The 12,010-nt window shown below is 39.0% G+C and overlaps 1 protein-coding gene across 5 annotated transcripts in view; it reads right to left on the bottom strand.

Annotated features, from left to right (window-relative positions):
• Positions 1–12,010, bottom strand: part of RBMS3 (RNA binding motif single stranded interacting protein 3) — a 713,484-nt gene that overhangs the window by 31,026 nt on the left and 670,448 nt on the right. For all 5 annotated transcript variants that reach the window (XM_075587011.1, XM_075587010.1, XM_075587012.1 and 2 more), the window contains 2 exons: positions 11,739–11,835; positions 11,008–11,058 (listed from right to left, as the gene is read on the bottom strand). In XM_075587011.1, coding sequence (XP_075443126.1) covers positions 11,008–11,058; positions 11,739–11,835 — 148 coding nt within the window. The remainder of the gene's footprint in view (positions 1–11,007; positions 11,059–11,738; positions 11,836–12,010) is intronic.

Here is a 12,010-nt window from a genome sequence, read left to right as displayed (position 1 = left end):
TCAGTCATATTATATTGTTATCTATATGAGAGGACACTGTTTCATCTATAATGGTTGGTTATTCCAGCGCTGCGCAAACTTTCCTGCTCGCGCCCCCCTCCTGCTTCCCTCCCTGCTCGCGCCGCCCCCCCCTCCCTTACCTCCTCTCCGGCTCCCGGCGTCAAATGACATCGCGGGGTCACCTGACATCACGTTTCCTTGCCAACGTAATGTCACATGACCCCGCTGAGTCATTTGACGCCGCGTTGTCATGGCGACGCGTCGCCGAAGAGAAGGCAAGTTAGTTGCAGAGGCCTCACGCGATCCCCCGGCATTCATTTAAATGCCTCAGGGGAAGAGCGCGGGACCCCTGCAACATCCCGCGCCCCCCCCTGAATAATTTTGCGCCCCCCCCCCCCAGTTTGCGCACCGCTGGGTTATTCAATAGTCCTGTCGGTAAGGTATCTATCTGCCCCTCTGACTTTGTGTTTTGTTGTGTCTCTCCTATGCTCTGGGCTGATCACTGAGAGATCATCATGTCACTGCAGATACTTCAGTCTGAGCCATTTCAGTAACAGATTCTAAAGCACATGTACTGTAATCTCCCCTGAAGCTGCTGTAGGTAATTGTTTCAATTGAATAAAAAAATCCAACAAATGTACTGGTGTGGAACTACTATTTTATAAAAGCATTATGTTTACTTCCCGAGAACAGCAAGGTAGATGCCATGAAGAAGGAAACAGTCTATGAGCTGATTTGAGTGGTAAGAACACTGAAAGGTTTGCTTATCCTTGAGTGATAGGAGCAGTAAAGATGTTTCCGCTCTACTTCACAGGCAGGGGGTTCTGCTTTGCAGAGAAAGCCGGTGACACAGCATCCTGCTTTTACATCTCCTCCACTGACATTATGCTAATGGTTGCATTAAGTACTCCTTAACTGTATGATTTCCGTCTGCCATTTATTGCATTTTCTTTGTTGTGACTCTGTACACTTATAAAGTGAAGCCTGTGTTTTGTGTTCTTGCAACAAATATCTTTTCATCAACAAGTGCAATGTTCACCATGGTTTCAAGCAGCTCCAAGCAAAATTCAATTTTAAAAGACACACTGCTTTCATTTATACTCAGTTTAACAGATGCTTAGTATTGTGTACTTTAACAAGCTGATTCATCAGTGTAAATCCCAATGCTCTGACTGTTTCAAGTGCAGCTGTGGCAAAAATACTTGAATGGCAACTGTTATCCTAATTTTTGGGCCTGTGGGAATCCTGTGTGGTGAATACCGACTGGTATAAACATGCCAGCTAAGTAGAAGAGTATGTGTGTGTAGCCATGCTGTGAAATGGTCTGCAGTTGTCTCCCCTGCTGGCAGTAAACCTGGTAAGTTACAGGGATGCCAGCAGTAATCATGGAGGTTTGCCCTCACACCCTGGTGAGGTGCCCTATGGATGGGAGTGGCTGCATACTCTGAGTCCATTATTAGTGACATCAGAGCTGTGACAGTTCCTGAAGTATATAAGGCACAGCACTGCCCAAATTTAGTGTTGCTGAATGGTTGCTGAGTTGTTGGCGTGCGTTGGGAAGGAAGGATCCACTAGTGCAGTAACTAGTGGTCCATTTCTACATCAGACTTAATAAGAGCCACACTGTGTCCAGGGACCTGGCACAGAGATGATCTCCCTCCGGGGAGAAGGGATCCCACTCCATTTGGAGGGCGTACCTATCAAAGGGACAGTAAATCATTATGTGCGGCTGAGACATCTGGCTGTGAAGGGCCGTTTGCCCATACGAGATCAATAAAGATGCCCTGTTCAAAGATACCCCCGCTGTGTGAGTGTGAAGTTACTCTCCAGTGGACGGCACCATCAAGAAGGAGTTCTTCATCAGGACCCTCTCCCTGAGGACGCATAGATCCTGATGAGGTGGAGGCGCTGCACGTGATATAGGTAGGACTCACACACACTACCTCAGCTGCCTGTCTGGATTGACAATCCCCGAATACCATCATGCGGGAGACTCAGGAGTCCTGTTGCCTACAGGTGCACCACCAGACACGACCATGTAATGGGGGCTGGTTAGACCACACGGGCCAATATGATATTGGGTGGGTCAGATAAAAGGGAATACCCATTACATGTGTTAAAAAAAATAATGTCTTTTAATAATTTTAGATAAAAACAATAACAACAAAAACGTTATTATTATATTGTATCACTACTACTAAATGGCCATCATTTTTCTGCTAACAGTCAGTGGGGGAGAGCCAGACTGCCTGCTGCACTGGGGAGTCTGCTGGTCGATACGGATGTAGGGCCCAACCATGATTTTCTGGCATGGCCCTTTTTCACAGCTCAGAAGAACAGCAGGAGAAGGGCCCACAGGAACTAAAACCCTGCTCCTCCTCCCCCCACTCCACAAACCTTCAGCCCCCACTAAATAAATATTATGTGCTGTGCACATCTACCCCCCTGCTCAACACCCACAGGGTACAGGTCATTACACTGAAGGAGTTAGCGATAACCAAAAAGCATATTCATGACATGTAACAGTTAAACAACACCTTATGCTAATAAAATGAAAACTGTCACAGCATGTCAATTATCTCGTGTTAACTAGCAAGGACCAATTATTTCTGAAATTCACTGAGGCTCTCATAAAGCTTGGGAAAACTATTAATCCCCCATTGGGCTCAAGTACAAAGAACACAGATGTGCATGGATTGGATAACCTATAAACCACTCTAACTTTTCCACACCTAGCTGGCAAAAGCAAATTATCATCGTGCCATACACTGTGCAATAAAATATTCAACTTTTCAAAAAGAAGATCAGTTGCATTTATTGTATACAGTATATGCACGCAGAAACAAATAACACCCCTCCCCTTTGTCACATTTAAAATACAGAAGCACAAGGTTCATGTACAGTACCATAACATTGAGAGATATAAAACCCAAAAGAGTGAAAGAAAAGCATCAGCAGACATCCATTCCAGCACCTACTGTATAATATAAGACTTCTTCCAACTAGAATACTGTACCATGTTCCACTCACTGTCTAGCAATATTTAAGACTATTTTTTTTTTAAACTTTCTTAGCCCTTTGTGGGTAAATGTTTCGAGAAAAAGCAAAATTAAGAATAAAAGCCAAAAAAAAAAGTGCAACTGTATCTTGGATAGTTTTCATATCTCTAGTGGAGAAGATACACGGGCCCTTAATGTTAGGCAGACTTACCCTTATATTGGGAGATGCTAAGAAAGATCGGCAGAGGCAGGTCATTGCCTGGCCATTTTTTTTTTTACTTTCTTCAAAAAAAAAAATTCCATTATGTTTTTTTCTGCTTTTCTTCTATACAATGGTAGAATAAAAACTGTTTGTTACATATTAGACAAGTCTGTCTTTGTATATGTCTCCCTTTTGTCTAACTAAATCAACAGAAATGTTTTTGTGAGCCTTTTTTTCTTTTTGACAGCAAATACTAAAAAGAAAAATATGCAGCCCCCAGGCTGCAAAGTCATTTTTTTCCTTATTTAAAAAAAAATATTATTTTTTCAAAAGAAATATATTATATGAATATAATATACAGAACTTAAAGAATATTTACTAAGCAGTGCTTAGCCATAAGATGCGTTAAGGCGCCACAAGACACCTTGTGCACAAATCACTTGAATGAGCTGTAAGGTGCTTTAAGTTAACGTGAAATGGTTTATGGCTTACCAAATATGGCAAATTATAACTTACTCATGTCATTTTACATACACATACTCTTAGTTGTGCTTATCATAAATCGACTGGTCCAATACCACTACCCTTACTGCTATTGCCTACAAGCAAGCTGGTTGATTTTTTTGATAATAACTGACAAATACTGTATATTGCATATACCAGTACACCAAATAATGCCACAAGGACTTGTTATGAAATTCTGTACCATAGGTTCTTACTGGAGCTACAGTACCTGCCTACTTTTTTAACATTCACATTCTTGTGTTAACATCTTTTCTATACTAGTGTACTACTGCTTTATCTCAGTAATAACTAAGTGATTACAGTTTTGTTAAGACTAATTAAAATACATGTAGGCATACTGCAATATTGTTGATAATTTGCATATCATTACCTTCTCCATTAATCATACCCGTGGAGTTAGCAGCCGTCTATTGCACAGCAGGAAGATGCTTGACTCAGCCATTTACTTACTTTGCAGAAGAAAACGTGCAGAGAGGCAAAAAGTGTTGCTCTCTTAAGTGGAACATTAAAGGCCACCCAACTACAGAAAATGAGCAGCAATATTCCAACTTAACCACCCACTGCAAAAATAATTAAAATAGCAAATGGAAACTTCTCCGACCTAGATGTAATAATGTGCAGATACATAATTATCATATTTAAAAAGGGAAGATGGCATAGCAAATAGATATACTTAGTGGTACTATAAATGTTTATGACTTACAATAATATAACATAACGAATTAGTGACAAGAATCCAACTTGAACCAGCTTTATTTTCAATGAAGTGTTTCTAATCCCTTCTTGTTGCTTGATCATGCCTTGTTCTCCCCATAGCGCTGCACTGCACCAAACAGTAGCTGTAACTAGAAATGTGCAAACTGTTGCGTGCGTCCGACAACTGTGCAAAAAGTATCCTTTGTGGTTCAGTTGAAAAGTTTGCTTTGAGTGAAAATTTTTGCAACAAGTTTGCTTAATGTTCCCAAATGAAGTCCTCTATGGCGCTGGAATCCTGGAATCTTCTTATCTCTCCGTCGAATATACAGGAAAAGATATAACAATAAAAGGGCTTCAATAGGTATAGAAATTCTTGAATACCTATCACCACCTAATTGTGATGTCTTACTTGATATATACATATATCAAGTAAGATATCAACCAACCTCACACTGATGATACCCATCAAGGTTGAAACATGTCTGTGAGTGGATTTACTGGCTTTGCATCTCACCCCAGCCTATGCTTAAAAGCTGTGTTTAAAGCAGCATGCATTTGCTTAAGGGTTGCTCGTGTAATATGAGCTTGAGACAAAAGGTGCACTGTGTGCTCATTTGCATGTAATTTCCCAGAATCCCTTGCTGCAGTGGAAGTGCTGAGTGCTGGGCGATAATGGGGAAAGACAGGGTTGCAGACCTATCTAAGACATGCAAATGAACATACAGTAATATTTACATTTGATATATATATATATATATATATATATATATATATATATATATATATAGTGAAACCCCTGGGGTACCTGACATACAGTAGATGTACCAATAGATCTACTATTCTGGTTCCCCAATACTCTGGTACCCCAGGGGTTTCACAATATATATATATATATATATATATATATATATCAAGTAAGACATCACAATTAGGTGGCAATAGGTATTCAAGAATGTCTATACCTATTGAAGCCCTTTTATTGTTATATCTTTTCCTCTATATTCGCCGGCGAGATAAGAAGATTCTCGGATTCCAGCACCATAGAGGACTTCATTTGGGAACATTTATTATGAAGGACGTTTTGAACAAGCCTTCAAGTCTTCAGGGCAGCAGGAGACTGGACTTTCTAATATTGGTATCGTATTTCCAAAAGTGCAACACTGTGAGAAATTCCATCTTTTAAGCACTACAGTTGTGTGTTTTTTATCGGAAGTTTGCTTAATGCTTAAAATCAATGTGCTTTGCAGATTCCATTCATTTGTATTACTTTCGCTTTTGAATTGATGTTATTTTTTAAAGTAGCAAGGCTGCTATTTTTCCAATTTAAAAGAAATAGCAGATTTTAACAATTTAGGCCATTTCAGTGGTATTTTGAAGCCAAAAAATTGTAAACCTTTTTGGAAAATACGATCAAAATTGCAGCAAAATGAATCTCTGCAGGTTTGCACATCTCTAGCTCCAACTCCCCACAACTAATGCTTGTAATTTATTCTACAGGATGTAGCAATTTTCCCTTGTTCCGGCAAACATGGATCAACTCCTACTGTTGACAGTGTCTCTCATAACCCCACATAGATAAAGCGTGATTTTTGAAATAAATGTTGCAAAACCAACATTCTATTCCAACAACCACTATTAATGTATTTAAGATGTTCATACAGTATGTTCTTATTTTATTTTTTGGAAAGCAAAGCAGTAAAGTTGTTTTGAACACACCAACTGAACACAGATTTCCAATCTTAAGGTTATTAAAGATCAATATGTGGATTCAGATAATGAATACCAAACTGGGCCCGATTTGAATATTTGATGTAATACTTGAGTGGTAAAAGTATAATGATACATTTATCAAGGTTATAATATAAATACATTCTGTTTTCTTCCGAATACTGATTTTAAGGGACAGTGAAATATGAATATACCCGACTATTCCTTTTTAAAACTCACCCCATATTAGCCGAAAACATTATCTTAGACTGTTGCACATAACAATTGAACACTTGTTTTGGAAAATGGCACTGCTGTACTTCTCTCCCTAATGTGCAGATAAGAAGTAAAACTAATCAATGTTACACTGTAAAGAACTGAAAGTTATTAATTAGCTGGGGATTTGTGTTTTTTTTTTTTTTTTTATATGCACACTTGTACAATCTAAATGAATTAACTAGGTTATACATTGAAGATGTCTAAAAAGAAATTAAGTGAAATGATTAAAATGCAATGCATAGAAGCAGTTAATTGGTTATATGAAAAGTAATGAACAATCATTAAACAGGGTTCTCTGGACCAAATCTTCTAGCCACTTTAATGATAAGAGCCTAAAATACTCAGGAAACTCCACCTGTGGAATTTAGGAGAATTAATGCATAAAAAGTTGCTCTCTCATTGCATCTTAACGCAGATTTTTCATTGAAGCTAATTATACTAAATACACTTTTTTATATTTAAAGTACATTTTTGGTGTTGCCGCTTATTAAGACAATTTTAAATGAATCCATTTATAATTTATACTAACAGCTACTATAAATATGAGTTAGCCCCCAAAAAACTATAGGGAGGGGTACAGTGAGTAAAGACACGACTATAAAGCAATGACACCGTTTGAAGAAGGGGAGCCTGGTTCAAATCCCGATGTCAGATCCGTGTGACTTTGGACAAGTCACTTTATCTCCCTGTGCCTCAGGCACCAAAATCATGGATTGCAAGCTCATCTGGGCAGGAACTGTGTTTGTAACAATCCTGTGTGCTGCATTCTGCGCACTATATTGTAATTGTTAAACAGTTTGAGTCCCTTTGGGTGAAAAGCACTACCTGTGTATGAAATTAAGCTGTTCTAAGGAAAAAAGTAGCAGTGTGGATTGTATAAAGGTGGAAATGAAGGATTCTCGCAATCAGATATAAAACTGGAAGCACAGTCATATCCAAATCAAGCTACTGATTTTCCATTTTGGTAGCGACTAAAGCATATATATATATATATATATATATATATATATATATATATATATATATATATATATATATAGTCACACAAAGCCGATCAAATGCAGGTTTGGATTTACTTATTGTCTGCTATATTAAAAATGCATTGTTACATTTTTTTATACCCTTTGCCTCCAAGAGTAAAGGTTATACATCCTCTCTTGTTTGATGATCATTTATGGGCAATAGCACAATATTTTTTACAACATGTGGCTATTAGGAAAACTGAGAACGTAGATATTTGATACTTGTCTGGTGTACCAATATTATTGTGCATGAAGGTCAATCTCTGCTAATATCCAGTTAGAGATAATGTTAGAAAGGCTTCTAGCATATTTGAATTGAACTGAAAAAAACCCTGTTTAAATAAAACAGAAAATTGAAATGGAAACAGCTGACCTTTTATGTCATGTTGTGTTCGGATATACTGTAGTTCTGCTTATAAACATTCAGAATTAGCATGCAATATTTTAAGTTACGGTAATTTAACTGGTGGCACTTCACAGCTATATTATTAGCTTATCAGTTTGAATTTAAAGTTGTAGCTGGTATAATTTTTTGAATAGAAAATATATTTTTTTCTCCACATTTCAACATGGTGACCGTTAATTGTGAAATTCACAGGTTAAATGGAGTACAATTTTGGGCACCACTCCTTAGAAAAGACATTATGGAACTAGAGAGAGTGCAGAGAAGAGCCACCAAATTAATTAAGGGGATGGCCAATCAGGCTTATGAGGAGAGGCTAGCTAAATTCGATTTGCTTACATTAGAAAAGAGGCGTCTAAGAGGGGATATGATAACTATATACATATATATTTGGGGATAGTACAAGGAGCTTTCAAAAGAAATATTCATCCCAAGGGCAGTACAAAGTACTCGGGATCATCCCTTAAGGTTGCAGGAAAGGAGATTTCACCAGCAACAAAGGAAAGGGTTCTTTACAGTAAGGGCAGTTAAAATGAGGAATTCATTACCCATGCATATTTTTAGAAATGAAAGGTATAAAGGGATATATCAAATAAGTAAACATGGGAAGGATGTTGATCCAGGGAGTCCATTGGGAGTCCAATTATTGGAGTCCAGAAGGAATTTATTTTTCACCTTATGAGATATCATTGGATGATATTTCACTGGGATTTTTTGTTTGCCTTCCTCTGGATCAATATCAAGATCAATATAATGTAAGTAGGGATATAGGATGAAGTATCTGTCGTCTAAATTTAGCACAGGTTGAACTTGATGGACGCATGTCTTTTTTCACCTTCATCTACTTTGTAACCATGTAACTTTCTGTTTGGGAGAAATATTGATGTGAAACCATTCTTCATTACTTTCTCAAAACTGCTTTAAAATAATGCATTAGAAATGAGTCTCTAATTGTCCCCCAATGATCATATTGTAAATGTATATTCCATTTGCACTTTATCACAGTTACCCTTTCACTCTTAAATCTCTAGAATGTTAAACATATTGTAAATGATGAAAAAATCCATGAAAAAATGAAATAAAGGTTACACAATAAGTCTTTACTAAGATACAATACATGTTAACTGCACTTTTAGTGAATCCAGAAACATACTGTTTGACATTAGCTCTACTGGAATGGGGGGGGGGAGAGGGGTTCCTTAAATATTGCTGACCTTTTATTACAAAGCATGTACGAAAGCTTCTCGTAACATTTGCCCAAGCATTGGCAACTAATTATGCTGTAGAATCTTGCAAGACAAATTAATGTGTCGTGTCACGTGGCACTTTAAATATAGGTATTTTTTGTGTAATTTTGGCAAAAGTCACACACTTTCACATGAATTCCAGGGATTTTTTAGCACACGAAAAAGTAGTAAGGGCAAGATCCCCAATTTTGGTTAACATATATCCTCAAAATAACGCAATGTTAAGTAAGTCAAAGCTGTACCCCATCCAGACTCTGACAAAGGGCCTTTGAGAGTGAAAGAGGGAGAGAAAAAGTGGAGAGATACCTGTAAACCCACTTGATATACCTGGGAAATAACCTAATTTGAATATGCAGTACAGTATACTCTAGTGGTTTGGATTAGCATATTTTCCAGGTATCTCATGTGTGTACAGATTTTTCCCAGTGTTTTATAAAGTAAGTGAATTGGTACTTTACTATCTCTGGATTGGATACAGAACTCCTGTCCCGGGCCCGGATAGTAACGGGCCCCCTCCTGGCAACCCTAATAGGCAGTGCACTGCGCTGTCTCTGTCTCTCTGTCTCTCTCTGTCTCTCTCTGTCTCTCTCTGTCTCTCTCTGTCTCTCTCTGTCTCTCTCTGTCTCTCTCTGTCTCTCTCTCTCCCTCTCTCTCCCTCTCTCTCTCTCTCTCTCTCTCTCTCTCTCCCTTTCCTCCATCCTCTCTCTCTCTGCTCCCCCCTCTTTCTACCTCTCTCCCCCTTCCCCCTCCTCCCCCCTCTTTCCCTCCCCTTTCTCTCTATACCACCCACTCTCACTCCCCCTCCCCCACCCACTCTCTCTTCCCCTCTTCACTTTTTGTCTTTCCCTCACTCTCTCCCCCCTTTTGTCTCTCCCACCCACTCTCTCTCTCTTTCCCCACTCTCTCTCTCCCCTCACTCTCTCTCCCCCCACTCTCTCCACTTTCGCTCTCTCATCCCACTCTCTCTCCCTCCCACTCCCACTCTCCCCCTTCCCACTCTCTCTCTCCCTCCCACTCTCTCTCCCTCTCTCTCTCTCTCTCCCCCTCCCATTCTTTCTCCCCCCTCTCTATCTTCTCTCTCTTCCCATCCCCAAGGTCCATGACACCCCATGTAGTCCCTAATCTCCTCCCCCCCAGGAACCCCCATGCACTGCGGGGAATGGTTAATTACAAAGAAAATATGGGAGAAGGAGTGGCTCAGTGGTTAAAGACACTGACTGGCACTGAGTTTGAAGCTGGGGAACCTGGTTTAATTCCCGGTGTTGGCTCCTTGTGACCTTGGACAAGTCACTTTATCTCCCTGTGCCTCAGGCACCAAAACATAGATTGTAATCTCCACGGGGCAGGGACCTGTGCCTACAAAATGTCTCTGTAAAGCTACGTAAAACTAACAGCCCTATACAAGAACATGCTATTATTAACTGGTCACATGGACATTTGCATTAGAAATGACAAGTGTGGCCTTCAAGTACATTTAATGTGAATGTACTCAGTTACATAATGAGCTATAGCTCAGGGGTGGCTAAATCCTGTCCCCAAGGTCCACCAACAGGTCAGGTTTTCAGGATATCCCTGCTGCAGCACAGGTGGCTCAATCAGTGGCCTGCAGGCTGCCCATGAGGACAGGAGTTGGCCACCCCTGAGCTATAGTATTAGGCCGATCCATCAAAGTGGACCAATTTTATGGCACATTCAGAAGAAAAGTTTTCCAAGTTACCAGCATGAAATCTGCATGAATTTGATTTTTGAAAGACACATTTAATCTATGAAAAGATTAAGGATTCCCACAGAATCATTTATTTTACCATATGGAAAATGTGTTAATTGAAATAAAGTTCAGATATACAAATGGACACATCCATAAATCACTAGTACCCAAATGTAAGGTAATTAAGATACATCTGTGATGCTTTTTCTTTTAACTTACCGTTGGTTGCATAACATATGGTGGGTGAGGCATCCATGATGTACTCTGGACCTAGGCATTAAAGAGCTATTGTTAGAGCAACCGTGCAACCCAGGGAAGCAATTGATTTATGCCAGGACAGCAATCATATGGAATTTCTCTATCGACGAGGAGTTATTTTAAGATTGCAGCACAGGTCTGGCTGCAAAATGAGTTCAATTAATTTTTGCAGCTGCTTCTCCCTGCACTTGCACTGCTATCTTTAAATTAATCCATTGTCTTTTCCCCCCTTTGTTATGGAAAGGTAGGCGATATTGTACCCTAAATAATAAGTATAAGCTGGTGACAGTTATCTCAAATGCTGACCCATCATTATTACCCATAGAAAAAAAAAATATACAGTATATATAATGTGTCAGATCTGCAAATTTTATGTGCGTTTTATTTTTTTAATAGAAACAACATTTTTAGCTCAAAATTGTGAAGATCTGTTTAACTATTGCTTTAACTCTGTTAAATAAAACTGTTTTTCTTCTGATTTATTCTCCTATTTATAGCAATTTCACAGTAATGCATAGATTTAGCCAGACTTCCATTGCCCTTGCAAAGGTTGTCAAACCGTTTGTTATTTAAAACTGTTTATGTCCCCCAATGTTTTCAACATTATCTCCAAATGACAATCCTGCACATATCACTTCATTTTCTAAATACAAAATAAAATCCATTACTGATTTCATGCATATCAAACGTACCTGATATGTAGATACAGGGGAAGCAGCAATAAATGGCGTGATGGATGTCTGTGGAATCATACGGTTTGTTGCAATATTGTACGGGGAAGAATAAAATCTGAAACAAGAGAACACCGGGAAAGTGGATAATGTTTTTCAGGATCATTTAACAAATATGACCCAGTATCACCAAGAAGCCATTATAAAAGAGCAGGGCAATGGAAACCTTAAAGAGTATGGGCTTAATTTAGAAGTTTTGAAGTAGTCGCAAAAATAGTGTTGGCTCTAGTGCC

This window comes from Ascaphus truei, chromosome 2, assembly GCF_040206685.1.
Source record: "Ascaphus truei isolate aAscTru1 chromosome 2, aAscTru1.hap1, whole genome shotgun sequence".
NCBI classification, from domain to species: domain Eukaryota; kingdom Metazoa; phylum Chordata; class Amphibia; order Anura; family Ascaphidae; genus Ascaphus; species Ascaphus truei.
The sequence above is the reverse complement of the archived record's forward strand: the minus strand, read 5'-3'. Positions and strand labels throughout refer to the sequence as shown.